This window comes from Bombyx mandarina, chromosome 09 (assembly GCF_030267445.1).
Source record: "Bombyx mandarina strain Sakado chromosome 09, ASM3026744v2".
In the NCBI taxonomy this organism is placed as follows: domain Eukaryota; kingdom Metazoa; phylum Arthropoda; class Insecta; order Lepidoptera; family Bombycidae; genus Bombyx; species Bombyx mandarina.
This window is the reverse complement of record NC_143216.1, coordinates 10546210-10573771: the sequence shown is the minus strand read 5'-3', so window position 1 is coordinate 10573771 and position 27562 is coordinate 10546210. Positions and strand designations below refer to the sequence as shown.

The 27562-nt window shown below is 40.1% G+C and overlaps 2 protein-coding genes across 5 annotated transcripts in view; both read right to left on the bottom strand.

Moving 5' to 3' along the window:
• The window catches only part of LOC114245248 (uncharacterized), a 40902-nt gene extending 27291 nt beyond the window's left edge, over window positions 1-13611 (bottom strand). Inside the window, exons 1-3 of the mRNA XM_028177345.2 lie at window positions 13263-13611; window positions 11679-11763; window positions 8776-10496 (exon numbers count right to left, since the gene is read on the bottom strand). Coding sequence (XP_028033146.2) covers window positions 8776-10496; window positions 11679-11763; window positions 13263-13375 — 1919 coding nt within the window. The 5' untranslated portion in view covers window positions 13376-13611. The remainder of the gene's footprint in view (window positions 1-8775; window positions 10497-11678; window positions 11764-13262) is intronic.
• Window positions 13612-16487: 2876 nt separating this feature from the next.
• On the bottom strand, window positions 16488-26832 carry LOC114245228 (uncharacterized). 4 transcript variants are annotated; one of them, XM_089730009.1, is made up of 5 exons: window positions 22512-22637; window positions 21652-21755; window positions 18443-19524; window positions 17954-18394; window positions 16488-16866 (listed from the first exon to the last, which is right to left on the bottom strand). In XM_089730009.1, exons 1-5 carry the CDS (start codon window positions 22551-22553, stop codon window positions 16853-16855), a joined length of 1683 nt encoding a protein of 560 aa, XP_089586135.1. In that variant the 5' UTR covers window positions 22554-22637; the 3' UTR covers window positions 16488-16852. The 4 variants fall into 4 exon arrangements, with proteins under 4 accessions (XP_089586135.1, XP_089586134.1, XP_089586133.1 ...); XM_089730008.1 differs by having other exon boundaries at window positions 17954-18574; window positions 18623-19524; XM_089730007.1 differs by lacking the exon at window positions 22512-22637 and adding an exon at window positions 26535-26832 and having other exon boundaries at window positions 17954-19524.
• Window positions 26833-27562: the final 730 nt, after the last annotated feature.

Here is a 27562-nt window from a genome sequence, read left to right as displayed (position 1 = left end):
TGTATGGAGTTGGAACGTTTGCCTACGTTTGTCACTAGAGGCGCTGTTCCAACTGCATACAAATTTGAGTTAACTTTTACACGATCGAGAACGTTAAAAAACTCGCACTAAGCACACTCAGGATATTAGGCCTAATTAATAAAATTATAGTATTGTCGTAGGAGGGCAATTTTTTAAGTTATCCAAGGTTTTTAAAAAAGGCAAGCTGTTTTTTTTTTTTCGGTGATGTAGATTTTGAAATTCAAGCAGTAGCTTGTCGCTTTGACGACATTTAAGCTTGGAATAAATATTTTGTTTTTGAATACAAACATTCCTACTAACAGCATTTAGGAATTGAAAGCTGCACATACAAACAAAGGAAAAACCAGAGTATTACGACGTTATTTTTTATTTTTTTATTCATATGGGTGGATGAGGTAAAAGCCCACTCGAGGTTAAGTGGTCACCGGAGTCCATAGACATCAACAACATCAATGCCGCCACTGGTGGTAGGATTACTGGTGGTAGGACCTCTTGGGAGACCGCACGGGTAGGTACCACCACCCCGCCTGTTTCCGCCGTGAAGCAGTAATACGTTTGGGCTCGAAGGGTGGGGTAGCCGTTGTAACTATACTGAGATCTTCGAACTTATATTTCGAGGTGGGTGGCGCATTTACGTTGTAGATGTCTATGGGCTCCAGTAACCACTTAACACCAGGTGGGCTGTGAGCTCGTCCACCCATCTAAGCAATAAAATTTTTTATCATGAAACATGAGCCCTAAGTCTCAGTTTTCAAACAGCATTACTACTTCACGGCAAAAATAGGCAGGTGGTACCAACCCGTGCGGGCTCATAAGACGCCTAAACCATCACCATTGTCTAAAATTTGTTGTCTGTCTGTCTCTCGTATGGAAACCAGAATAACTGTGCAATTTCAACGACTAATGCAAAACGTTATTTAAAACAATGTTATAAAGACAATAGCAACGGATGGCGACATCCGACACGTCACCAACGCATCTGCAAGTCAAGAGTACAAGTACTTATTGACTAGTGCCTATGCGTAATCAGCTTCCGGCCGGCGACTTCCAACACTACAACGATAATATAAATGCGAGAATAACAACACCCATTACAGAATCATAATGCGTAATATGTTAATACAATGTTTCATGCGGTCATTTATCGTGACTCGAAGAGTACTCAATGCTAGGCAGCGATTTGACTGTGCCTCTGAGCGACAATAACCACTCACCATCAGGTGGACCATATGCTCGAAAGACAATCAAAACACGTGTGACACTCAGGGTCTACCGCGGCAAAGCTATTGCATAGCATGTTTTATCAACTTATGCAATTATAATTAGACAATAATAATTTAATATTAAAAAAATAATAAAATAAGACCACGCCATATTTATAAACATTAACAAAAGCAAAACATTAACTGTCCCCTTCACACTCATAAGCTAGACCGCGCGAGAGAGAGATGGGCAGACTTTTCATGACGCGCATGCAGTGCGACGTCACGCCGCGCGCTTATTCACAAGCACTACACAAGCGCAACGTGTGAATGTGTTGAACGCGAGCTACATGGTAGGCTGAGTGGGGGTGTTAGATTTTATTTTCGTTGCGGAATTTCTTGATTCGGTCGCCGCGCTCAAAGCCCGCGATAAAAGCTATGCAATAGCTTAAATGTATAAAAAAAACCGGCCTGACATTGCCGCGACTGAAAATAATCATTCATCTGAACGATGAAACACGGATCTGCCTTAACATAAACAAGAATCGCCATTAAAAATATACGAATGAGTCTGTTCATACCGAAGGCGAACTTAATGCCGTAGAAAGGTACATGAAGTTTCCTAGCGTTCAGTAGGTGTTGAGACTTGTAGACACCAATGAGGATCATAGGTCAATGGTTTCAAGATACCTTACACTATGTTTAATAAGAACACTTTCGCGTTAACAAGTATACCTTTAAATTAATATATGAAGCAAAAACTTTGTGCCCGTTTTTATGAAAATTGCGCAGACGGAGGAGTATGAAATGTCCCACACTTATAGAGAACAAGCGGCCCGCTCCGGCTCCGCTCGGGTCCTTAACAAAAATGACAACGATATTTGACGTGGTTTTATTTTTTCAATAAAATAACACTTATTGCGGCATAACTATAATAGTTAGACATATGCTGTCGCGACACTTTTTGTAAATAATAATGTGTTCTACAAAATCGTATTACATTATTTTATTCTATCATCAATACTTTTCGCAGGGCATGCGATGTAAAGAATATTTTAGGTAATTTTTTTACACCTTGGGTTACATTATTGGAGTTTTAGTAAGGACCCTAATTTTTTTCGAAAAATATTATAGCTTATGTCACTCGGGAATAGTGTAGCTTCCAAACAGTGAAAGAATTTTTCAAATCGGTTCAGTACTTTCGGAGCCTATTCAATACAAACAAACAAACAAATCTTTCCTCTTTATAATATTTTGTATTGATATAGATATAGAGGAGTGTAGAATGTTAATATATTTTTTAAATTAGGCATAAAAAATACATTAAACCAACAAAAAAACATTACGCACACTACCATGTATTTGACACAACACATATGTAAATACCCTTTGTTTATTGTCAAACTTTTGTTATTGTTTTACGGCTGTGGTCAAATTGAGAATAGATTAATATTGTTTGTTAATATTATTTGTTAATAATAAGAGGTTCAAGTATGAAATTGACGCTTTATTGTAATAGGTACTTCGAATGGACATAATAATATAACCTTCATGGTTTGAGATTTTTGAGTGAAACTTTTTTCAAACGGTACATGAGGTTCTTCTTTAAAAAAATGTGCAACATTCAATTATCGCCTTTCAGTTGTCTTTTGAAGTTATACTTCTCTAGGCGCGTTATGAAAAATTGATGAGAATGAAATTTTACGATGCGCGCGCACCGTGACACAAAATTTACAGAAATGAAGTTGCCCACTAAATCGCTCATTACAATACGACCGACGTAACTTGGCGAGTCTGAATATAGCCGCAGGTGAACTTTCCAAACCGTACCGAGAATTACCGAATTTATACGATGTCAAGAAAAGGGATGTCCACTATGCGTGTTTGAGGATGTTGTTTATTCGATTTTTTTTCAAATTCATTAAAATTTAAATTAAAAAAAAGAAATAAATTTAATAAAAATAAAGTATAACTTCTTACGCGCGTACATAAGTACACGCACCCTTTTTTTATTCAGCTTAGACAAGAAAGATGGATACTTCGAAAATTCGAGCGATTCTTGAATACGAGTTCCGACGCGGAAGTAACGCTGCAGAAACAGCTCCCAATATCAATGTTGCATTTGGAGAGGGGACTGCTAACGAACGCACCGTACTATTTTGGTTTAAACGCTTTCGTGATGTAAATTTTGATTTGAAGAACGAACCACGTGGAAATCTAAAAAAAAAACGAATTTCAATTTTTCAGTGCAAATCGGCAATTTCAGACTTTAACCCCTACTAATATATTATTTGTTTATAGTGTGTGTAGTCTTGGCGAAATCTATGATTAAAGAAGTCTAATAAATAGCCTTTGACAATAGAACCAATAATAATGTTCAAACTTATAAATTCGATTAATTATAGTCGAATTTCTACTGGGGGACCACTAGTGCAAATATAAGAAGATATCTATGAACTTCTAACTTTACTTATTGATATAATTTTAAGTGAAGTCGTTGCTGTGTAGTAATAAAGAAAGGATATTTAAAATCTAGTTTATGGTAAAATCGTTCACAATTCGACTTAGAAAATTATCTTTGTAACTTAACATTTCATCATCTCTGTCACCGGTGTTTTATTGATATTTTACATTAATTCACACTCCTTTCCAAACAGCACAATCACGGAGCAGGTTAAACGTTAAAGAAAGCCTACTTTCTTCAAGGATAGTTAAAATAATCTTTTTTTTATCGCTTAGATAGATGGACGAGCTCACAGCCAGCAGTTAAATGGTTACCGGAGCCCATAGACATCTGCAGCGTAAATGCCGCCACCTACCTTGAGATATAAGTTCTATGGTCTCAAGTATAGTTACAACGACTGCCCCATCCTTCAAAACGAAACGCATTATTGCTTCACTGCAGAAATAGGCGGGGACTCATAATAGGTCCTACCACCAGTAACTCAAGATAAAAAGACAGAACGAAATGTACTTGTTGAACTTTTTTTTTTTACTTTTTTAATTATTATATAATATTTAAAAAAAATATATATTTTAAAATTTTAAGTACATGTTTATTATCCGCAACATGCTTCGTCAGATTATAGAAATAAAGTTATCAGCAACATGCTTCGTCAAAAAGTACAATACTTACTTTCAGCTGCAAGCGTCGTCATAGTTGAACTTAACTTAGATTAATTTTATTGTAGTACATATTATCGGTTCTCAATACACGGCTCAATAATTTTAGGCAATAAATGGAAAAGCAATAGGTAAGAACTGAAAAAATTAAGTTTGTAGACAGACCAATATCAAACTTTTCTCTTAGTTTAAGTTGGTCGTAATTTATTGATAATTACAAACAATTTATTTGTTGAAGTGAAACTTATTTACGCACCCTTGACTTGCTGATGAATGCGCGACGAGAGCGTAACGAAAAATGTGATCGGGTGAGGCAAACGGAAGTTGAAAGAGAGATTAAATTTAGAGAGAGTTAGATTAAAGAGAGATTAAAGCTAGTCGAGATAGAAAGAGAGAGAGTTGCGTTTTGTTTATTACTGTAGGAGCAAGAGAAAGCAGTGCACGAGCACTTTTCCTTTCTCTCTTCCTCTCATAGCCAGTGCATGAAAATAATGAATAAAAATAAGAAAATATGCAAAAATATTTGTCTATACTAATATTATAAAGAGGAAAGATTTGTTTGTTTGTTTGTTTCGAATAGGCTCCGAAACTACTGGACCGATTTGAAAAATTCTTTTTCCATTAGAAACCGACATTATCCCTGATGAACATAGGCTACTTTTTTTTTTGGAGTTTACTCCTTTAGAATCGATTTACATATATAGGCCCGGGGTATGAAAATTATGGGGACCAAAATCGTACTAGCATGTCACACGAAATGCGTTATGCGCCTGATTGGCTCCTGATTGCGTGATGCGTGCGCGCGCCAATCAAAATCGTACTAGCATGTCACACGAAATGCGTTATGCGCCTGATTGGCTCCTGATTGCGTGATGCGTGCGCGCGCCAATCAGGAGCCAACGCGCGGCCGCGTTATCGCAGGTGACGCCGGGCTGCTGCGCCGGCAGTCCGCCACAAAGCCTCGTACTGATCGCGCGTTTCTCTCATTATTTTATTTGGATATTGACGACCATGGAATAGCACGAATATTTATTTTATAATCGTTCTTGAGGAGTAAACTCCAGTCGTGCGTCGGAGCGGACACACACACTTTTTTTTTTTTTTGGTTTCATGTGTGTTTTAATGTTTCTGTGCGTGTGGTGGGCGCCTAAGAATACCCCCAACCCAAACTTAGCTCATGGGTGTCGTAGAAGGCGACTAAGAGCCAAAGCCAGACCAAAGCCAATAAAACCTCGGCCCAAGGTCAACAAAAGCATTCCCAAGGAGGGTTGACGTCAGGCAGGCGGCCGGTCATAAAAACTTTGCCAAAACTTAGAGCAACATGAGAAGGAATAAAAAGAAGAGCACCAGGGCTAGGGCGTCCCCCGCAGGCGACGCGCAGGGACAGCACCCGGTCTCTGTGGAAAGTGGACGAGGGTTGTCGCATCACGGGCGGGTGCGACGTAAGACGCAAGCCCAAAATGTGAGAGAGATGAGATTGAGGTATGCAAGCTGGAATGTGGGCAGTATGACTGGGAAAGGAAGGGAGCTAGTAGATGTGTTAAAGAGGAAAAGAATAAATATAGCATGTCTGCAAGAGACTAGGTGGAAAGGAGCGAAAGCTAGAGAAATTGGTGAAGGATATAAGCTGTATTATAGTGGAAGTGATGGAAGAAGGAATGGCGTGGGAGTAGTGTTAGATAAGGATTTGAAAGATTGTGTGGCGCATGTCATGAGAACGAGTGATAGGATAATAACCGTAAAAATAGTTTGTGAAAGTGTTATTTTGAATGTTATAAGTGTGTACGCGCCTCAGTCCGGGTGCAAGGAGGACGTGAAAGAAAAATTTTGGCAGGATTTTGATAGTGTTATGATTCGCATTCCAGAGAGTGAAGAGATTTGTATAGGAGGTGATTTTAATGGACATGTAGGAGCTACAAATGAGGGCTATGAAAGGGTGCATGGAGGGTGGGGGTATGGCAATCGTAATGATGATGGAGACCAGTTGCTCCAAGCTGCGACTACCTTTAACCTGGCAGTGGCGAATACGTGGTTCCAGAAACGGCCTGAACACCTTATCACCTATAAGAGTGGTAATCACGCGACACAGATCGACTACTTTCTGATTAAGAGAAGTAAGTTGGTCTGTGTCAAAAACTGCAAAGTACTGCCGGGTGAAGCATTGGTGACGCAGCATAGACTGTTACTAATGGACATTACAGTCAGTTACAAGTACCTAAGGAGAAAAAACCGTCTCTCGCCAAAAATTAGATGGCGTATGCTAGAGACAGATGAGTATGCTGGTCGATTTAGGGAAATAATGATAGAAAACATCTTGGAAATGAAGGATATGAAAGAGAAATCTGCGAATGATTGTTGGGATGAAATGGCAAATAGTGTCAGGAAGACAGCTAAGGCTGTGCTCGGCGAATCAAAAGGGAAAGGTATAATTGACAAGGATACATGGTGGTGGAATGAGAATGTACAGAGAGAATTGAAAGAAAAGAAGAATGCATTCAAAAAGTGGCAACTAGAAAGAGGTAATGAAAGTGAGAGGCAAGCTAGGAAGAATGAGTATAGAGAATGTAAGAAAAAGGCCACTAAAGCGGTTGCTATAGCCAGGTCTGACGCTCAGAAACGGTTGTATACCGCTTTAGATGGACCTCGTGGACAAAAGGAACTTTACCGTATTACAAGAGCTAGAGAAGAAAGAGCGAAAGATATTAAGCATGTCAGATGTATGAAAAATGAGACAGGTAAAGTTTTAATGAGAGATGACGAAATAAAAGAGCGCTGGAAGATATATTTTGAAAAATTAATGAATGAGGAGAACGACTGGAATAGAGTGATTAATAGGAAGCCAGAGAACGTCGGACTTGTGAATGAGATTAGTATGTATGAAGTTAGAGAAGCAGTGAGAAGTATGAAAAGCGGAAAATCGGAAGGACCAGACGGTATACCAGTGGAAGTATGGAAGATACTGGGAGAAGACGGATATAAGTGGCTGACTTTATTCTTCAATAAGCTGCTGCAAGAAGAAGTGATCCCTACGGAATGGAGCATCAGTACGCTGGTGCCCATATACAAAAATAAAGGGGATGTGCAAGACTGTGGCAGCTATCGGGGAATAAAGCTTATGTCTCATAGTATGAAAGTTTGGGAGAAAGTGATAGAAAAGCGATTGCGAGATGAAAGTGAGATCACCCAAAACCAGTTCGGGTTCATGCCTGGTCGCGGGACAACGGACGCCATATTTGCACTACGCCAAGTGTGCGAAAAACATCGCGACGTGCACAGGAATCTGCATATGGTGTTCGTTGATCTAGAAAAAGCGTACGACCGAGTACCTAGAGCAGTTTTGTGGTGGGCATTGAATGAGAAAGGTATACCTGGTAAGTATGTGAGGTTAATCTGTGCCATGTACAGTCGAGCCAGGACGTATGTACGAACCGCCGCGGGGAATTCCGACGAGTTCAATGTGGCAGTGGGCTTACACCAAGGGTCTGCACTAAGTCCCTATCTCTTCCTGCTTGTGATGGATGCCTTGACATCGGAGATACAGGAAGAGCCCCCTTGGTGTATGCTGTTTGCCGATGACATAGTGCTCGTCGGAGAAAACGGGCTCGAGGTCCAAAACATACTGGAGAAATGGCGATGCAAGTTGGAGAGTGTTGGCCTAAAAATCAGCAGATCGAAAACCGAACATCTGTTCTGTGATTTTGGTGGTCTCTCCAATTTTACACCCATTTTCCTCGACGGAATACCTTTGCCAGTATGTCAAGACTTCCGATACCTAGGGTCTGTTATCCAAAGCGACGGTGAACTGGATCGTACTGTGAGGCACAGAATTGACGCAGGATGGATGAAATGGCGGCAGGTCACGGGCACCATATGTGACTCGCACATCCCTCTTCCCCTAAAAGGGAAGATATATAAGACCTTAATAAGGCCTGCCGTCTTGTATGGATCAGCTTGTTGGACAACGAAAGTGGCGGATGAAAGGCGATTGCATGCAGCAGAGATGCGAATGTTGCGATGGATGTGTGGAGTAACGAGAATGGATAGAATACGGAATGAATATGTTAGAGGAAGTCTGAAAGTGGCACCTGTGACAGAGAAGCTGAGGAGTGCACGTTTGGGATGGTATGGACATGTGATGAGACGGAATGAAAATGAGGTTGTTAGGAGAGTGTTAACTATGAATGTGGAAGGATTTAGAGGAAGAGGTAGACCTAAGAAGAAATGGATGGATTGTGTGAAAGACGATATGGGTAGGAGGGGAGTGAGCGAAGAAATGGTATATGATAGAAGAGTATGGAAGGAGAAAACATGTTGCGCCGACCCCAGGTGACTGGGAGAAGGGCAGGATAATGATGATGATGTGTGTTTTAATGTTTCCGAAGCGAAGCGAGGGCGGGTCGCTAGTAAGCTGATAAAATTTAACACTTACGTATTGTTCTTTCCAAGATGATCACCGCTGACGGTATTTTCTTGACCACAATCGTGATGTCCGCATTTTCGTCTGCAGGTACCGTTGTGCATCTCGAAGCTCTCATTGCACAAGCACACATTACCCTTTGAGCAAACACCATTTTCACAGTTTCTACAAACAGACCTGCATTCCCCATCAATCAGACTAAATCCATCATTGCAGGAACACTTTCCCGGTGCCACACAAACTCCATTCGTACACTTTGTACATTCAGGACGGCAATGTGTCGAATTGATCCGAGTGTATGCATTCAAACACCCACATGTATCTGGAGCCACGCAAGTTGCATTGATACACGTGCTCGAGCAGAAAGGCTTACAATCATCAATGACTCTACTAAAGCCTTCGTTGCAAGAACAATTATTTGGCGCCACACAAACCCCATTAAGACAATTCCTGCATTCGGGTCTGCAATGTGTCGAATTGATCCTAGTGTATCCATTAAAACACGCACATTTATCTGGAGCCACGCAAGTTGCGTTACTACACATGCTCGAGCAGACGGGCTTACATTCACCACTAACTCTACTAAAGCCTTCGTTGCAAGAACAATTATTTGGCGCCACACAAAAACCATTAAGGCAGTTCCTGCATTCGGGTCTGCAATGTGTCGAATTTATCCGTGTGTATCCGTTCAAACACGCACATTTATCTGGAGCCACGCAAGTTGCGTTGCTACACATGCTCGAGCAGACGGGCTTACATTCATCACTGACTCGACTAAAGCCTTCGTTGCAAGAACACTTATTTGGTGCCACACAAACCCCGTTAAGACAATTCCTGCATTCGGGTCTGCAATGTGTCGAATTGATCGGAGTGTATCCGTTCAAACACGCACATGTATCCGGAGCGACGCAAGTTGCGTTGCTACACGTGCTCGAGCAGACGGGCTTACATTCACCACTGACTCGACTAAACCCTTCGTTGCAAGAACAATTATTTGGCGCCACACAAACCCCATTAGTGCACTTTGTACATTCAGGTTGGCAATGCGTCGAATTTAGCGGAATGTAACCATTCAGACAGTCGCACTTGTTGGGCGAAACGCAAGTTGCATTCTGACAAGCAGTGGGACATACAGGCTGACATTTACCACTAACTCGGCTATAACCCTCTTTGCACAAACAATTATTTGGCGCCACGCAAACCCCGTTAGAACAACCCGCACATTCACGTCGACAGTAAGTCGAATTCACCCGAATGTATCCATCCAAACAGTCGCATTTGTTGGGGGCCACGCAAGCAGAGTTGATGCACTTTTTCGAACATGCCGGTTCGCACGTGCCATTTTTGTAATGATACCCTTGGTGACAGGAACAAGTATTAGGAGCCGTGCAAGTTGCATTAACGCACTCTAGCTCGCACGAAGGCTTGCACACCATTTGGCTGTCGAGTGTGAAACCTGCATCACATAAGACACAGTGTGTCGAATTGTACTTCTGATGCTTTAGTAAACATTCGCAGGAATTATTCTTGCAGATAGATCCGATGCATGGACGGTCGCAGGTCTTTGGGAGGCATTGGCCGGGATGCTCTGGATTTATGGTACACGAGCAAGTCCCTGGGGTATCGCAGGTAGGACAACCGGCGCTACACACCGGATCACAAGAGTCGCGTTTCACGTTGTATATCCAATCTAAGCAGCATACAGTCTGATTGGTCCATTTGATGGTTGGTTTCTGTGAAAGTTTAAAAACTACGATTATTTCAATGTTTTTATACTCATATACAAACAAACGGTCGTAGTGCTATTATTCGGTTAAATTTGCAAGATTATTATCTTATCTGAAGTCGTCGAAGTCAAAGTCGAAGGATAAGACGTCTGTCAAACTGTTTAAATGTCTGTCAATCAAAGCGAATGAAAGCTTGAACAAGAGGAACATTAGCAGAATTTGGAGTTGATTTTCCAAATATCGAATTATTATTTATCATTATATTATTATTGCCTTAGTGGACATAATATGGCTCTACTGAGGATATGGAGTTGCGGACACTCATGGAGGTCATAATGCTGAGCCGCTGCCCAGCGATGGAGTCAGCAACGCTGGAAGAGGGTTAATCCCGAGGTCGAATAATACGAGAAAAATATATTCCTTAAGCATAATATGGATGAGCATAGTTGTTCTAGGCGTCCTTAATATTTCTTTTTTTTTTATTCCTACCTAAACTGATAGCCTTGAGAGGCTATGTCAGCGTAAACGGGCGAGTAGGTGAGTTCAAGGGGCTCAAATCGGGAGTGTTGCTAACGCTGGCCCTAGCAAGAACAGTACTTCGCAGAATCTACCACCGGATCGGAAGGGAAGATCTTCTACATTTTTTTTCTATCTAAGCTGAGAGCCTTGAGAGGCTATTTCAGCGTAACCTTAACTAGTAGGTGGGCTCACGAGGCTCAAACCTGACGACGTTGTTAATATACGAACCATAGCAAGGGCCGTGCTTCGCAGAATCTACCACCGGATCGGAAACGCGACCCACTGAGAAGATCCGGCGAGAAACTCAGTGGGCAGTGTCTATGGGTTAATTTACTCGTCGAGCCTTTCGTCGCAAGCGAATGGTTGGGCGAGGACGGTGACCAGTGCTTGAGGTACCTAAAAGCACCGTTAATGGATCAGGCGGATCCGTATTGACGTGTTTAGGGCGACGTTGACTGTTTACCATTCGGTCCACAGGATCAGGTATGAAATTTCTTACTGGTTTTAGGAAGTGCTGAGTCATGCGTTCCGATTTCATGGCTTTGAATTGAGGCTTTGACCTCATGTCTCAAGGTGTGTAGAGATATTCAAGTCGTGTTACTTCAGGTCACGTTACTTTATTAACACGAATGTGACACTATTAAAATATTGTAAAGTGTTGATACTGACCATAAGCTTCGTTTTTTTGAAGTAGCATCGTCGACCGCCGCACCATCTGCTGGCCGTGTAAGTCCTTGAACGTCTTTGAGTCGTGCTGGAAGGGTACGTTAATTAATGCATTTTCAATCGACCTCAAATCGGTAAGTACTGTAATTTATTAAAACCACCAAGTAAGGTTGACAAGTGTTTATTAATAAATATCAAAATACCCTCAACATCTCCCCTTTTACGATATAAGCGTGATACAAGATAAACTTAATATCAAAGTTAATTATTATTACTTGGTATTCTGCTTACTTCTACTAAAAGTAGTAGGCGGATAAATGTGAAGGTGATGAACTTGAAGAACAAAACTGTTCAATGTTTATTTTTTAAGGCCACGTTTTAATTAAGCTCACAGCCAATTCGTTGCCGAAGCTTCACGTGAGATTTAAACCTTCTGCTCTAAAACATCTCATCCGATCATCTTAGAAAATGGCACGCGTATCGAGCATCGATGACAATAAAGAAAAAGATGTGTGGTGTCGTGGGACATCGGATAGGAACGAAGTTCCTTATTATAAAAATATTGGAGGTTTCGCAAAAACCCACGGTCATTCGGTAACGTGCGAACTTATTGTGGTACACTTCATTCACGGTTGTTTCCATAAGAGTTAGTCTAGTGTATTGCAAAAAAGAACGCTCAGAGATCGTGGTCAAAGAATGATAAAAAAATATGTTCTTTTTTGTACGTTATTACATAGTTAAGTCGTACACTGTGTGCATTACTAATAAAAATCTTACGTTACGGACGTTTTTGTCCGGTTAGGGTGCAACTCCGCATCGTCCCATAAGGAACTTCGTTCCAAAACTTCGTTCCAATAATTTTATAGCTTCGTTCTAATATCCTGTCATGTATTCATTAACAGGCTAAAAAAGAGATTTTTTTTATATCGGTTTGCTATTTAACCTATTTTTTTTTTGTGTTTTCACCGCATTATGAAGTCACAGCTAAATATTTTTCGGTATTGTTTCTATTACATATATCTATCTAGAACTAGAACAAACCGGTATTCCATTACCGATATTGACTGTAAAATAGCCGACAAAAGTGCCCAAACCTGCCTATTTCGGGGGCGAAGAAATATGTGTTCTGATAAAATCTTGGAGTCATTAACTCTTCGTCAGCTACTTCTATAGTATCCAAAATATGCAAGTTTACTGGTGGTAGGACCTCTTGTGTACTGGTGGTAGGACCTATTGTGAGTCCGCGCGGGTAGGTACCACCGACCTGCCTATTTCTGCCGTGAAGCAGTAATACGTTTCGGTCTGAAGGGTTGGGCAGCCGTTATAACTATACTGAGATCTAGGAACTTATATCTCAAGGTGGGTGGCGCATTTACGTTGTAGATGTCTATGGGCTCCAGTAGCCACTTAACACCAGGTGAGCTCGTCCACCCATCAAAGCAATAAAAAAAAAGTTTCCAAAAGCAACCAGTTCCATTAAGAATCATTTTTATCCTACACTTCAAACCCTTTAAATATTTTATATCGCACAGGTCTAGAGGACCATATGGCCGTAAATGTTGTATGCATAATAAAAATTAAAATTACCTTTTTCTGATAACACAGACTCCCCTGTCGTTTTCTTTCAATGCATTAGATTCATTCACGAAACACAGTACGATTATGAAGCCACAAAAAACTATCAAAACTCTAAAAGTCATCTTGTTTTATTTAAAATTTGGAGGAGACAAGAAAAATAAATCAAATTTCGCGGTATTTTGGTTGAACACGATCCAAATTCAAATACTACTGTTCTTAATTAGAATTAGTTTGTTTTCAAAATTCGAACACCAAATTCTAATTGTAATTCCAAGGTTTGCACTTTTTTTTTTAGTGTTAATATAGTTTTTATTTAATTTTTTTTGTAAATCACAGACAGGAGTATCTTTCGCGGACCGCCATTGTTAGGCGACGCACGATACGATATGACAGTACTATCTCCTAAGTACTTAATAATGTTCGTAATGTGAATAATGCAGCCTAATTACAATAACATGACATTACGCGTTTAAAAATAAGCTTATCTCAATGTTATAAAAACTTTTACTAGGGCTTTTGACTACTAGGTTTGATCTCCGGTTTGACGTGTTGATTTTGCGCAAGCGTAAATAGACTCAATGAGATACATGTTCGCGGAACACTATAGATATTCTCGAATTGAACTTCTTAGAAGGAGTAAAGTTGCTGACATAGGCCGTCGAGTTAGCAAGCTGAAGTTGGAGTGGGCAAACCACATAGCGTGAAGATCAGATGGCCGATGGTCCAGAAAGATCCTCGAGTGGAGACCACGTACTGGTAAGCGCAATGTGGGACGACCACCTACCAGTTTATTGTAATTTTATACTAGCTGACCCGGCAGACTTTGTAGTGCTTCAATCGATAAATAAAAGACCTCAACTTTTGTATAAAATAAACTTAAGACAAACGAAAGGAATCCCTCCAACGGGAGGGACACATCAAAGGAAAAATAAAATTGTTATTTTTATTTAATTCCGAGCATATTCATATTTATTTACCTTTTAAACCTTCTCTGGACTTCCACAAATAATTTAAGACCAAAATTAGCCAAAGCGGTCCAGCCGTTCTCGAGTTTTAGCGAGACTAACGAACAGCAATTCATTTTTATATAGATATATAGATTGCTTAGGTAGACGAGCTCACGGCCCACCTGGTGTGAAGTGGTTACCGAAGCCCATAGACATCTACAACGTAAATGCCGCTACCTACCTGAGATATAGCTTCTAAGGTCTCAGTATAGTTACAACGGCTGCCCCCTCCTTCAAACCGAAACGCTTTACTGCTTCACGGCAGAAATAAGCAGGTGATAGAGCTCCCCGTTGGCACACAAAGACACCCTACCACTAGTGGTTACGTAAATTATAATTTTTTCGGGTTTGATTTTTATTAAGCGATCTTGTTCCTGCACCGTGGAAGTTTATCGTGAAAGTTTCCAGAATCATTGCATCATCATCATCATTAAGAAGCTTCACAATTGATGCACAGCCCAAAACACGTCATTACGGATCCTCCCGATCCATTAACGGCGCTTTCACCGTCCTCGTCGAACCCGTCACTTGCGACGAAGGGCTCGACGAGCGAATTAACCCATAGACACAGTCCACTAAGTTTCTCGCCGGGTCTTCTCAGTGGGTCGCGTTTCCGATCCGGTGGTAGATTTTGCAAAGCACTGCTCTTGCTGGGGTCAGTGTTAGCATTACCCCGGTTTGAACCCCGTGAGCTCACCTACTAGTTAAGGTTACGCTGAAATAGCCTCTCAAGGCTATCAGCTTAGATATGAAAAAAAAGACGCACAATCTCCAAATCAACGAACGAATATAAATAATAAAATTATAAACATAAAAACAGGATCACAATGGTGTATCTGCGGAGCGCATCCTGAGTTCGAAACTGTGACACTATCAACAACGTTTTATTTTAATTGTAATGTGTACCGGAACTGTGATAAGAAACATTTTCTAGCTCACCCCGGTTCGGATCATCGTCGGTCTAGCAGGAAACTTTTTTTCCTACCTATTCTAGTAACATCGAGGAGTTATTCTAGATTCACTGAACTAGTAGGTGACTCAAGGTAGGGGCTCAAACCTGACAGCGTTGCTATCTAGCAAGAGCAATGCTTCGCAGAATCTACCGGCTGATCGGAAACGCGACCAACTAAGAAGATCCGGCGAGAAACTCAATGGGCTGTGTCTGCGGGTTAATTTACTCGCCCTTTGTTACAAGGGGCGGGTTCGTCCTCGTCGAACCCGTCGCTTGTGACGAATGGCACGACTAATGAATTAACCCATAGACACAATCCGCTGAGTTTCTCCCCGGATCTTCTCAGCGGGTCGCGATTCCGATCCGGTAGTAGATTCATTCGCGAAGCAACTGCTCTTGAGTTGTTAGGTCTCCTTCGGAGGCGCTCGGGCAGCTGTTAGCAAATCCCACCTGTCCTGGTGTAACTAGAAACACCTCATGATTACCAGTAATCCTACAATCATAAAAAAATCGGTTCGGCTCCGACATGCCCCGTCCTTCAGTGGAGGGCGGAAGTCCAGCGATATCCTCCTGACCAAAAAAAGGGAGCCGAACCACATGCATATTTTTGAGATCAGACCGCAGGTCCAAGGATGTTTTAGCGCCCTACCCAGTTGTATACTTGTCCTGAATGACTGATTCGTCAATGCATTGGAATCTTGAGAGTTCCTGCATTTCATTATCTAGCCATTCAAAAAGGAAGGGTTTTCAGAAATGTCGCCCCTATCAGGGTAATGTAAGGGCTGTACCGTGGTATAGAAGTTCATTACTTTAAAAGTAAAAACCGTAGTCTGTTTATATTTTGACCAGATGAGCTGCGTTGTATCAAGCAATCGGAAACATTGAAGTGATTGCGACTTGTAGGATTTATATTGTTTTGTATATTTATTTTTATCCACACTCTGCCTTCGCCGCGCACTCGAGTACTTCGGTCATATTGCTCGGAAAACACCGGATAGCTTAGAAAGACTATTCGTGTCAGGGAAGATCGAGGGAAAGAGATCGCGCGGGCGCAGTCCGACAAGGTGGTTCGACCAAATCCGCACCACACTAGAGATCCCATTCCACGACGCCCTTCATGCGGCCAATGATCGGAGGCGCTGGCGGGACATCACAAGGAGTAAAATCATGTCGAATTATAATGGTCACGACCCTCAGCAGTGAGGAAACGACGCGAGGAGGAGGAGGAGTATATTTATTTTCAGAATTATGTTTGTTCTTCAAATAAAATAATAATAATATAACATCATTTAATAAACGAATATTGATTTCCATTTGCTTCGGCCTAGGGGTGTTCCGTTTTAGCAAAGGGAACAAACCGTCTCTTTAGGGTTTGTATTAGAGATATGAAATGTCAATGTCAAATGAGGTGGCAGCATCGCGCCAATACTTAACCGCCTCTGGTTTCAGAATGAGTACGGTTTTTCGGTAATTTAGAAACTCCAAATTCGTTCATCTGATCGATTTGTTCCGTTGTTGTTGTTGTTATTAAGAAAAGGTTTTCTGTAATTCTACCGTCAGAGAAACGGAAGGAGGTTCGTTTTAGCAGATATGTACGGCGAAGCATAATTGAGGCTCAGAAGCGTATTACGGAATTAGCCTCACGATGACAAATCTGAAACATAAAAAGAAACGCATGATTATAATTCGTGGTGAAGGAACATCTGAAATTCACTCAATTCGGTCAAGGGACATCGCAAACCGCCCAGTTTCACCGCTGACCCATGTTACTCGTAGTTAGGAATCGTAATAATATTATTTTTAGAAGAAAGCAAGCATACAGCGGCATACCGAGTCGACAAGCCATGGATAGAACAAAGCTTGGCCGTGTGGTATTAGACTCCTCGTGCACTAGGCAGCTTGGTTGCGGCAACCGGACTGCGGTATATATATGGAGATGAATATATGGCGTTGCATGGGAGCCCGCGCCCATAAACAGCCCGGAACTTTTTTTTTTTTTTTTTTATATGATTGAAAATTTACTGGTGGCCCGGAACTCTTGGCTGCGGTAGCCAATACAACGCGCCTGTTGCACGGCAGCCAATTGGCTATGCGTAGCCAGAGCAAGTGTTGGCGAATGTATGTGGCTACTGTCAGTTCCCGCGCACTTGCTGTAGCAGCTAATGCATATTCGTTTTGCCAAATGTTAGTTATATGACACAGCATGCTTGTACAATCTCTACTTGTATTTAAAAAAACCGGTCTGGGTATGTACGAACAGCTTTAAAATAGTTATAGAATAAGCCTTTAATGCCGTTCTAGAAAAAGAGGATGAATCCAGTATCTTTTCTTGGCATGGTTTTTTTTTACGAGATAAAGTCCCAATCTTTCGACGAAAGGATCTTAACTGGGCGTCGATTGGCTGTTATTACTGCCTGCTCAAATATTTCGGTTGCCGCAGCCTTGTTGCGCAACCAGGCTGCCTAGTGCGCGGGGCCTTAAACTTAGATTAAAGATTTCACAGGGATTTTTAGGAGGTGATTGGTTCAGATTGTACTCTATATCGGAGTTCTAATTTGTAGGCCTCGATTATGTTAAGCCTTAGTACCGACATGAGATTGTACACCCATCCCATTACCGTTATCAGATCTACAGTAAAAAAGACCTACTTCATAAACTTCTTACTATTTTGTTAATAGGCATATATACCCTTATATTTTAGAATTTTCAGGTTAATTTAGTCTATAATAAAAAAAACTCACAGTATCGTCCAGATTGAAACATCTCGCTTAATTTATGGCATGCGACAAAAACGAACAACATAGAACCGACTGCTAATAAACATGCCAATGTAATTGCGAAAACCGGTATATTCGATTTATTCTCGTGTTCACCGGCCGTTATATGTTCTGCGATTACATTTGTTGTACCAGTGGTTTTGTTTCCAAATAATTTCTTGAAGAACTCACAACACTCCAACATTTTATTTAACGGGTCATGTTCTGTTGTACTCTTCATCATTTCGTTCATGTTGTCTGTATTCTCATTACGTACGTTATAATTCTGTGTACTACTGTCAATTAGCTGATCGGTTTCATTTATGTTTTTACTTTCTTGATTAGGTTTATTTTCATTATTCGAATTTTGTGTGTTCTGTGTGCTACTGTCAATTAGCTGATCGGTTTCATTTACGTTTTTACTTTCTTGATTAGGTTTATTTTCATTATTCGAATTTTGTGTGTTCTGTGTGCTACTGTCAATTAGCTGATCGGTTTCATTTATGTTTTTACTTTCTTGATTAGGTTTATTTTCATTATTCAAATTTTGTGTGTTCTGTGTGCTACTTTCAATTAGCTGATCGGTTTCATTTACGTTTTTACTTTCTTGATTAGGTTTATTTTCATTATTCGATTTTTGTGTGTTCTGTGTGCTACTGTCAATTAGCTGATCGGTTTCATTTATGTTTTTACTTTCTTGATTAGGCTTATTTTCATTATTCAAAATTTGTGTGCTCTGTGTGCTACTGTCAATTAGCTGATCGGTTTTATTTACGTTTTTACTTTCTTGATTAGGTTTATTTTCATTATTCGAATTTTGTGTGTTCTGTGTGCTACTGTCAATTAGCTGATCGGTTTCATTTATGTTTTTACTTTCTTGATCAAGTTTATTTTCATTATTCGAATTTTGTGTGTTCTGTGTGCTACTGTCAATTAGCTGATCGGTTTCATTTACGTTTTTACTTTCTTGATTAGGTTTATTTTCATTATTCGAATTTTGTGTGTTGTTGGTAAGTTTTTGGTCCGTTTCATCAGCTTTTTTATTGTCTTGGTCCTCATTTTGATCTACTTTTGGACCAACTTCATCATTTTTTAGGTGATACAATTCATGTTCTTCTTGACTGTCGACGGTTCTGTTCTTGTTATTCTCACTATCGTGATGTACATCATTATTAGAATTATGAGTGTTATTAGCAATTTTTGCCTCTGTTTCATCAACTTTTGTACTGTTTTTATCATTTTTTGATCCACTATCTGTTTTATTACTCATCTCTTGCTCATCAAGTTTATTGTTTGTATTTTCAACATCCTGATCGTTTTTATCATCACTTCGATTATTTTGACTAATATGTTTCTCATCCTCATCAACCTTTGGTTCATTCTTATCAGTTTTATTGATGTTCTGTCTTAGCTTGTCAAAATCATCATCTACGACTTCATGAACGCTGGCATTTGACTTCGCGGGATGGGAATTGCATGCATGGGTAGTTTTTAGACAAGCCACTTCGATGTAACAATCCTTTGAATAGCTCATCATATCCCAATCGACATCATCTCTGAAAGAAGAGAATTCATTTTTAAAATAGGTAAGCAAGAAACACTAACTTAATTTATATAATGTTGGTCAAGGGTTTGATTCTAAGCGAGACATGATATAAGTAGAAAATAATTTACGTATTATGTCCTTTATTAATGGAGGGGCATCTTTGAGCTATGTTGTTTGTTCCGCATGTGTGAAGCGGCGCCGTACCGTTTTCGCTAATATATCTTGAGCTTCTGCGAGCCTAGCTTCTTGCAGAAGGAAATGGAGAAGCATGAAATTACTCTTCTATTTGCCTATAGATCTGTCGTATCCAGCCGGGAGCAAGATTCCACCATGTTCCTCTCCAGTAGTTTTAAGGCCTTTCCAACAACGTAGGTTATTAAGACAAGACAGCCTGCCATCTAAACATACGGCTGCTTCACAACAATAGATAAATTCAAAAATAAAACCGATTAACTTCAAAAACAAAATCGAAACCGCTCAAAACGATCCCACTCAAGGAGACTCAAGGAAAATACAAACGTTAAATCACCGCTATTTTTGTGCAACGTTAATTTTAATATAAACAAATTAATATTTAATTATCCGCGTACGTTTTCATTTACACGGTCAATGTTTTTAATGCAGTCATATCATTCGAAGCTTTGCGGTCTTGTGACCCTGAGTAAACAGGGCAATTAAAATAGCAAAATGATAAAGATTGCGAACTTGTCTAATTCAATCAACAATTATTACTAAATCTAAGACAATAAATGACACAAGCACAACTGTCCTGATGCGTAGCAGTTTAGTTTGGAAGGAGGACAGTCACCGAGCACCACTTAAAATTTTGGCCTGATGTCTTAAAGCGAGTGATGATAGTCACTTTCAGTGCCCGAGGACTCTGCCAACGTCTTGCCAACGTCTTGCTGCCAAGGGAGCAATGAATCGGCCGGTCTACCGACAGACATTACAGAAAACCATGGCGACAATTAATTTTACGTCTTATAAATGAATTTAAGTGGTCCTCGGAGCCCATAGACATGACAGACCGTGAATGCCATCTTCCACCTTGAGACATGAGATCTGATTCTCAATTTTATTTTCTAGCTGCAGTCTCTTACCTTCTAACTGTAGTACGGGTTCGCGGCAGAAAATAAGCGGATGATGGCACATAGCCGTGCGGACTTACAAGACGCCCTGATCCGGTTCTAGGCGCAACCTACGACTAACCTTCACAAAATACTACTGTGGGCTATATATAAAGGCGGGAATACTACCACCACCAACGCGTATTAGAAAATTAGTAGTAACAGCACTATGAAGCTGCTATCACGTGATAAAAAAACAGGGATCTTCTGATCATTAGTCGAACAGACTTGCGTTAATGAGTGCATCTGACCGAAACTAAGCCGTGGTGAACAGAGTTGTCATAATTGGAACAAGAAGCGGTCTCAGCATCCCGATCTCATGGTTTATTTAGGAAGGAAGTATTACTGGTAGCCCGGAGGTCTTTGTAGTTTCACCAGGACAGGTGACCGTGCACGGACTCGGTCAGGAGGGGTGGGATTTGTTAACAGCTGCCCGAGCGCCTCCGAAGGAGACACTTCACGAATACATCTACTACCAGATCGGAATCGCGACCCGCTCAGAAAATCCGGCGAGAAACTCAGCGGGCTGAAGTATGGAACTGTTATGCGGGGTCTCCCGATTAGGTTTTTAAAAAAGAATTTTGAAAGAGAGATTTCACTTTTATTGGTTCAATTACACAAACAATTAAATTATGGAAATTGGCAGAAAGGAGATATTGTCTAAGACCGCTTCCGATGGGTGACTAAATACGACTGACTGACTTTCGGTCGCTAACTATTACTAAGAGATTTCTTACTATGCTTACTCAGCATCAGTGGTTATTAAAAAGGATGTAAAATCACTTTAACATTTTTTTTTATTGCTTAGATGGGTGGACGATCTCACAGCCCACCTGGTGCTAAGTGGTTACTGGAGCCCATAGACATCCACAACGTAAATGCGCCACCCACCTTGAATGGTAGGTGGCGCACCACTACCTAACATGAGGAGTCTGTAACAAAACGGTCTCATGGCTGCTGTGCGCACGTCAAACCATTTCACCATGGGTACATCCTGAAGAGATACTCACACATATGCAGGCTCGTAAACGTGAAATGTTTCATTATCCATATTCTTCTCCAAGATGGCGTAGTAGTTGTCACATTTCGATAGTATAGTTTGGAACTGGTTCATCTGAAAACAGAAACATCAGTTGCTTATTGCAGATCTTCGAATGTAATTGTGTTGTTTTTAATACGCTTTTATTAGCTTCAGACGTATGTATGTTTGTAACGGAATCTTTGAACATGATTTTCACCCCCTTTAAAACGTCGGATGAACTCGAAATTTGACAGACTTATGACAATTATAGAAAGACCGATGACAATTCAATATAAAAAAAATATTGAAAAATATTGAAATTCAACTAAAAAATTAATAATAAATAATAGTTTAAAAAACTAACGAAATATGCGGTACATGGTATCAGTAGTTATAAATATTTTATGAACAGATATGAGTAGAAGGGTTATTTTGATAATATCCTGAAAAGCACCCCACGCTTTTTTACAATAAAATCATTTTTTCTTACACTATTTTTGAATGACGGTCCTGGACGCACGTCTTGACACCTAGTTGAAGTCGTCGTGGCCTAAAGGATAAGACGTCCGGTGCATTCGTGTTGAGCGATGCACCGGTGTCCGGTGGACGAGCTCACAGCCAACCTGGTGTTAAGTGGTTACTGGAGCCCATAGACATCTACAACGTAAATGCTCCACCCACCTTGAGATATAAGTTCTAAGGTCTCAAGTATAGTTACAACGGCTGTCCCACCCTTCAAACCGAAACGCATTACTGCTTCACGGCAGAACTAGGTAAGGTGGTGGTACCTACCCGCGCGGACTCACAAGTGGTCCTACAACCAGTAAACGTAAATAAATAAACACTTACCATAAAATATAACAGTAAATAATCCCAAGCCGTCGGTTTCATAGCGACCGTGTTACTTTGTTGATGTAGAATGACTAATTATCAAACAGAACCACGCTCGGAATTCAGAACGCTTGTAATATGTAGTTATATTAATAAATGTATTTATTGCATGTTTATTTATTTACACTTAATTTTACCTGTACTGAGATAGGTCGGTTCTAAACAGGCGCTGTTTGGTTAGCAACGTGAGCGCTATGTTTAACTCAGAGCACTGAAACTGCGCTACTTTAAGACAAACATTTTTTTGTATGGAAACTTTACTGGTGGTAGGACCTCTAGTGAGTCCGCGCGGGAAGGTACCACCACCACCCCGCCTATTTCTGCCGTGAAGCAGTAATACGTTTCGCTACCCGATGATATGCAGGCGAAGTAAAATGTCCCTTAGAAATAAGGTGACACTCTACAAAACTTGCATACGCCCCGTCATGACCTATGCAAGTGTAGTGTTTGCTCACGCGGCCCGCACTCACTTAAAATCATTCCAAATTATTCAATCCCGTTTTTGCAGGATAGCCGTCGGAGCCCCGTGGTTCGTCAGGAACGTCGACCTCCATGACGACCTGGACTTACGAGTCCATCAGTAAGTATATGCAGTCGGCGTCGATGCGCCACTTCGATAAAGCGGCACGACACGAGAACCCTCTCATCGTGGTCACCGGTAACTACATTCCCGATCCTGCGGAAAGAATGGAAAACAGTCGACGTCGCCCCAAACACGTCATCTCGGATCCTCCCGATCCACTAACGGTGCTTTTAGGTACCTCAAGCACCGGTCACCGTTCTCGTCGAACCCGTCGCTTGCGACGAAGGGCTCGACGAGTAAATGAACCCTCAGACACAGCCCACTGAGTTTCTCGCCGGATCTTCTCAGTGGGTCGCGTTTCCGATCCGGTGGTAGATTCTGCGAAGCACGGCTCTTGCTAGGGTTCGTGTTAGCAACTTCGTCAGGTTTGAGCCCCGTGAGCTCACCTACTAGTTAAGGTTCCGCTGGATTAGCCTCTCAGCTTAGGTAGGTAAAAAAAATGCGTTTCAGTTTGAACGGTGGGGCAGCCGTTGTGACTATACTTGAGACCTCAGAACTTATCTCAAGATGGGTGGCGCATTTAGGTTGTAGATATCTATGGGCTCCAGTAACCACTTAACACCAGGTGGGCTGTGAGCTCATCCACCAATCTAAGCAATAAAAAAAGAAAAAAAAACTAGCGACATCTTGTTGTTAAAGTTAAGGCATTTAATTTTTGTATAAACACAGAAAATAAAACATTATTAAATCATAGACAAGTCTTTATTTGTTATAGAAAATTTAGTTTAAAATCCTTCATTAAAAATAAAATATAGGATAGGTAATATGCTACTGCTATCGGAGTAATGAAAAACTAATCGAAGCGAGCCATCTAGTGGCCGACGCCCGTAAACATTTTAGTTGAGGGTTTGAGTTGCTTATCTGTAACTAATTTATGTGTATTATCTATGCTTTAACTCTCTCGTTGCCAGAGAGACCAACCCCCGGTGATGATAAAAAAATCAATGCAGAAAATAGACAATGACTAATTAATGGATGGACTACGGATTTGGAATGAGCTCCCCTCCACGGTGTTTCCCGAGCGCTATGACATGTCCTTCTTCAAACGAGGCTTGTAGAGAGTATTAAGCGGAAGGCAGCGGCTTGACTCTGCCCCTGGCATTGCTGAAGTCCATGGGCGACGGTAAGCACTTACAATCAGGTGGGCCGTATGCTCATCTGCCTGCTCGGCCAATAAAAAAAAATCGTATTTTCCTCATATTTAAAAGACGAATGAATGAGTAGATGAACATTTCGAGGGATAAAAGGCTATATGGTTTAAGTGAAATTTTTGAAACTTGACAGAAGAGCCATTTAAAGTTTAAAATCTGGAAAAAATCTCCTGAAAAAAAAACTTCTTCAGCTATTTGAACGGTTTTAACATAACTGAAGTTCGATTTAAAAAACATAGTAATAGCACATCATATAGTATGATTAATGTGACCATACGTCTCGATTTGGGCGGGACAGTCCCGCTTTCGGGCATTCTGTCCCGGTATCCCCAGTGAGGCCGACATAGTTCCGCTTTTGCAAACAGATCACCCGACAAATTTATTTTTCAATTCAACATAGGGCTAGAAGTGTTTATATGGGCTAATTTAATAAAAGAGGTACAGACTATTACAGAGTACTATTTTGTGTGTAGTGCTTTGATTCTTTTGTGTTATTCTATCTATACTAATATTATAAAGAGGAAAGATTTGCTTGTTTGTTTGTATTGAATAGGCTCCGAAACTACAGAACCGATTTGAAAAATATTTCACTGTTTGGAAGCTAAACTATTCCCGAGTAACATAAAATTAGGGATCCTTTCTAAAACTCCAATAATGTTACCCAAGGTGTAAAAAATTACCTAAAATATTCTTTGCATCGCGTGCACTGCGAAAACTATTGACCATAGAATAAAATAATGTACTGCGACTTTGTAGGACACATTATTATTTACAAAAAGTGTCGTGACAGCATATGTCTAACTATTAAAGTTATGCCGCAATAAATGTTATTTTATTTTAAAAAAAAAACAACGTCAAATATCGTTGAAATTTTTGTTAAAGACCCGAGCGGAGCCGGAGCGGGCCGCTAGTCTTCTATGAGAAAATACTTGAAAAACACTAAATACTTTTTATCATTATATAATTCCGCAAATGTCCCGCTTTGACAAAATAAATTAATGGTCACGTTAAGTATGATGAATCTGCGGTAGGTGGCGGTTTTTTTAATTGCTAATATTGGTGCATGAGTTCACTGATGGTAAGTGATCACTGAAACCCATAGATGTCGATCACTTCAATAGCTAACACTATTGAAACATGAGTTGTAAAGTCTCAGCTTTTACAGTACAACGGCTGCCCCACTCTTCAAAATGAAACGCATTGCTGCTTCGTTTTTATTTTATTTTTATTTACTGCTTAGTTGGGTGGACGAGCTCACGACCCACCTGTTGTTAAGTGGTTACTGGAGCCCATAGACATCTACCACGTAAATGCCGCCACCCACCTTAAAACATGAGTTCTAAGGTCTCACTATTAACTAGAGTATTAGTAGTTAGTATAGTTACATCGGCTGCCCCACCCTTCAAACCGAAACGCATTACTGCTTCACGGCAGATAAGCAGAGTGGTGGTACCTACCCGTGGGGGCTCAGAAAACGTCCTGCCACCCGTAAATGCATCCAGAGATAGGCAGGCAAACAATAATCTATGTTTTCGAATATATATCTCGTATATTAAATTTTTATATTGCCTTTTCGGAGAAACGAGGATAGGGACCATCAGACGGTAAATGGTTACCGTCGCTGGTGAACAATAGCAATGCTGGGGCTATACGCCAATTCTCTGTATTCCCTTAAAGATAATAATGTAATATTAAAACAAGTAGCAGTTTAAGCAAAACATAATTATGTGAACTTCATCGAGTTTAGATAATTAAAAAAAAAACTATAATAGCATTTATCCCAGTCGGGTACAATTGACTAAACAAGATTTGGAATTATCTATATCACAATTTGAATGTAGTTAATTTTATTTTCGAATGTTTACAAAATGAAAGATGTACTGAATCTAAGTCTTGAAGTGTCAGACTATGGTCGAATTATGATTATAATAATTGGGTAAACACTAGTTTAAATTATTTAAATTTTTATATTGTCAATAAAATTTATATTTGCAAATTTTCATATGCTATTCAGGAATGCTACGTTTTAAAGTATAATCTGTGCTTAACTTGTACTGTATTGAGTCCCCGAATTACGTCATATTGTGCAGTAGCCATTTTTGTCATTTTACGCGGGAATTTCGAAAAATAAAATGAACCCCTTTTCTGCTATGTAAGTTTATTAACATTGTTTATGGTCATCATTTAACTTAACTTAATGTAAAAAATAAACATCTGGAGCTAATCCTGAATTCAGATTATGCTTACCATAAAAATGCATTGTCATCGAAATGAAGTATGTCAAAATTCAACTCCGTAGGATATGAGAAAGCGATTCTAATTTGACTTGCAACTTTTAAAGTATACAAAAATTAAATAAAAGCGTTTACTATATTCTGTTTTAACGTCTGTGCGCTCACTGGCGGCGACTACAGTCCTTACAAAAACGACTTCAAATTACGTGTAGTGAACGCGGATTTTTCGTTACGACACCATTTGTTTCTTTTAGAATTGCACCCCTTTTTGTGACAGAATCGTAAACGTCATTCCCGCCCGTGCTGTCCTCATGGTATCGACTCTGTATCCTTGAGTCACCTGCGTGGTGAAGAGAATCTATACAGACTCGCGCATGCTCCGTACAATTTCTTCTGCCAAAATTTATTAGAATTCGCAGTTCGCACTCTATGAAGAAAACGGGGTGGCGATATTCTATAAATTTCCGTGAATATATGATTTTCTTGAGAAAATTTAAGAATATCAAAATCGCTTCCCAGTAATGTTTCGGTATATATATTTAAATAGATAAGTTTCAGATTTTTTCTGTTGTCTCTTGCATCTTCCACTTTTAAAGTTCAGGTTACTTAACGTACTATAAACTATTATAAATTATCAATGTTACACCAGAATGTATTTTTGTAACCACAAATTTCACAGAAGTCTTGTTTGGGGATATTAACGAAAAAAAGATTTTAATCTTCTTTCTAACTGATTTAGGTAACTTTTTTTTCTTTTTTTTTTGTCCTTTGAATAGAGTACACTCATAATTGTGGCTACTAAGTGCTTACTGCCCGTCAATAATGCATTGTGATTAGCCCCAACCATAATGGATATGTGATCTAAGTCTAAACTGTCTATAAATTCATTAAGTTGACGGTTTCCGTCTAATATGATATGAAGGATAAGATATTATAGTTGCATATGTAAGTTGCACGTAAGATGAAAATGATTTCCAAATACCCTCAAGGTAAATGTTTCCAGATAGTGATTTTGACTTGGGTTTTTACCTTTAATGTACC

Coding starts and splice junctions, on each gene's coding strand:
- LOC114245228 (XM_028177319.2), bottom strand. CDS start 22,553: ATGAAACCGACGGCTTGGGATTATTTACTGTTATATTTTATG. Junction 21,756..22,511: donor ATTTACTGTTATATTTTATG/GTAAGTGTTTAT, acceptor TTCTGTTTTCAG/ATGAACCAGTTCCAAACTAT. Junction 19,525..21,651: donor GTTTACGAGCCTGCATATGT/GTGAGTATCTCT, acceptor CTCTTCTTTCAG/AGATGATGTCGATTGGGATA.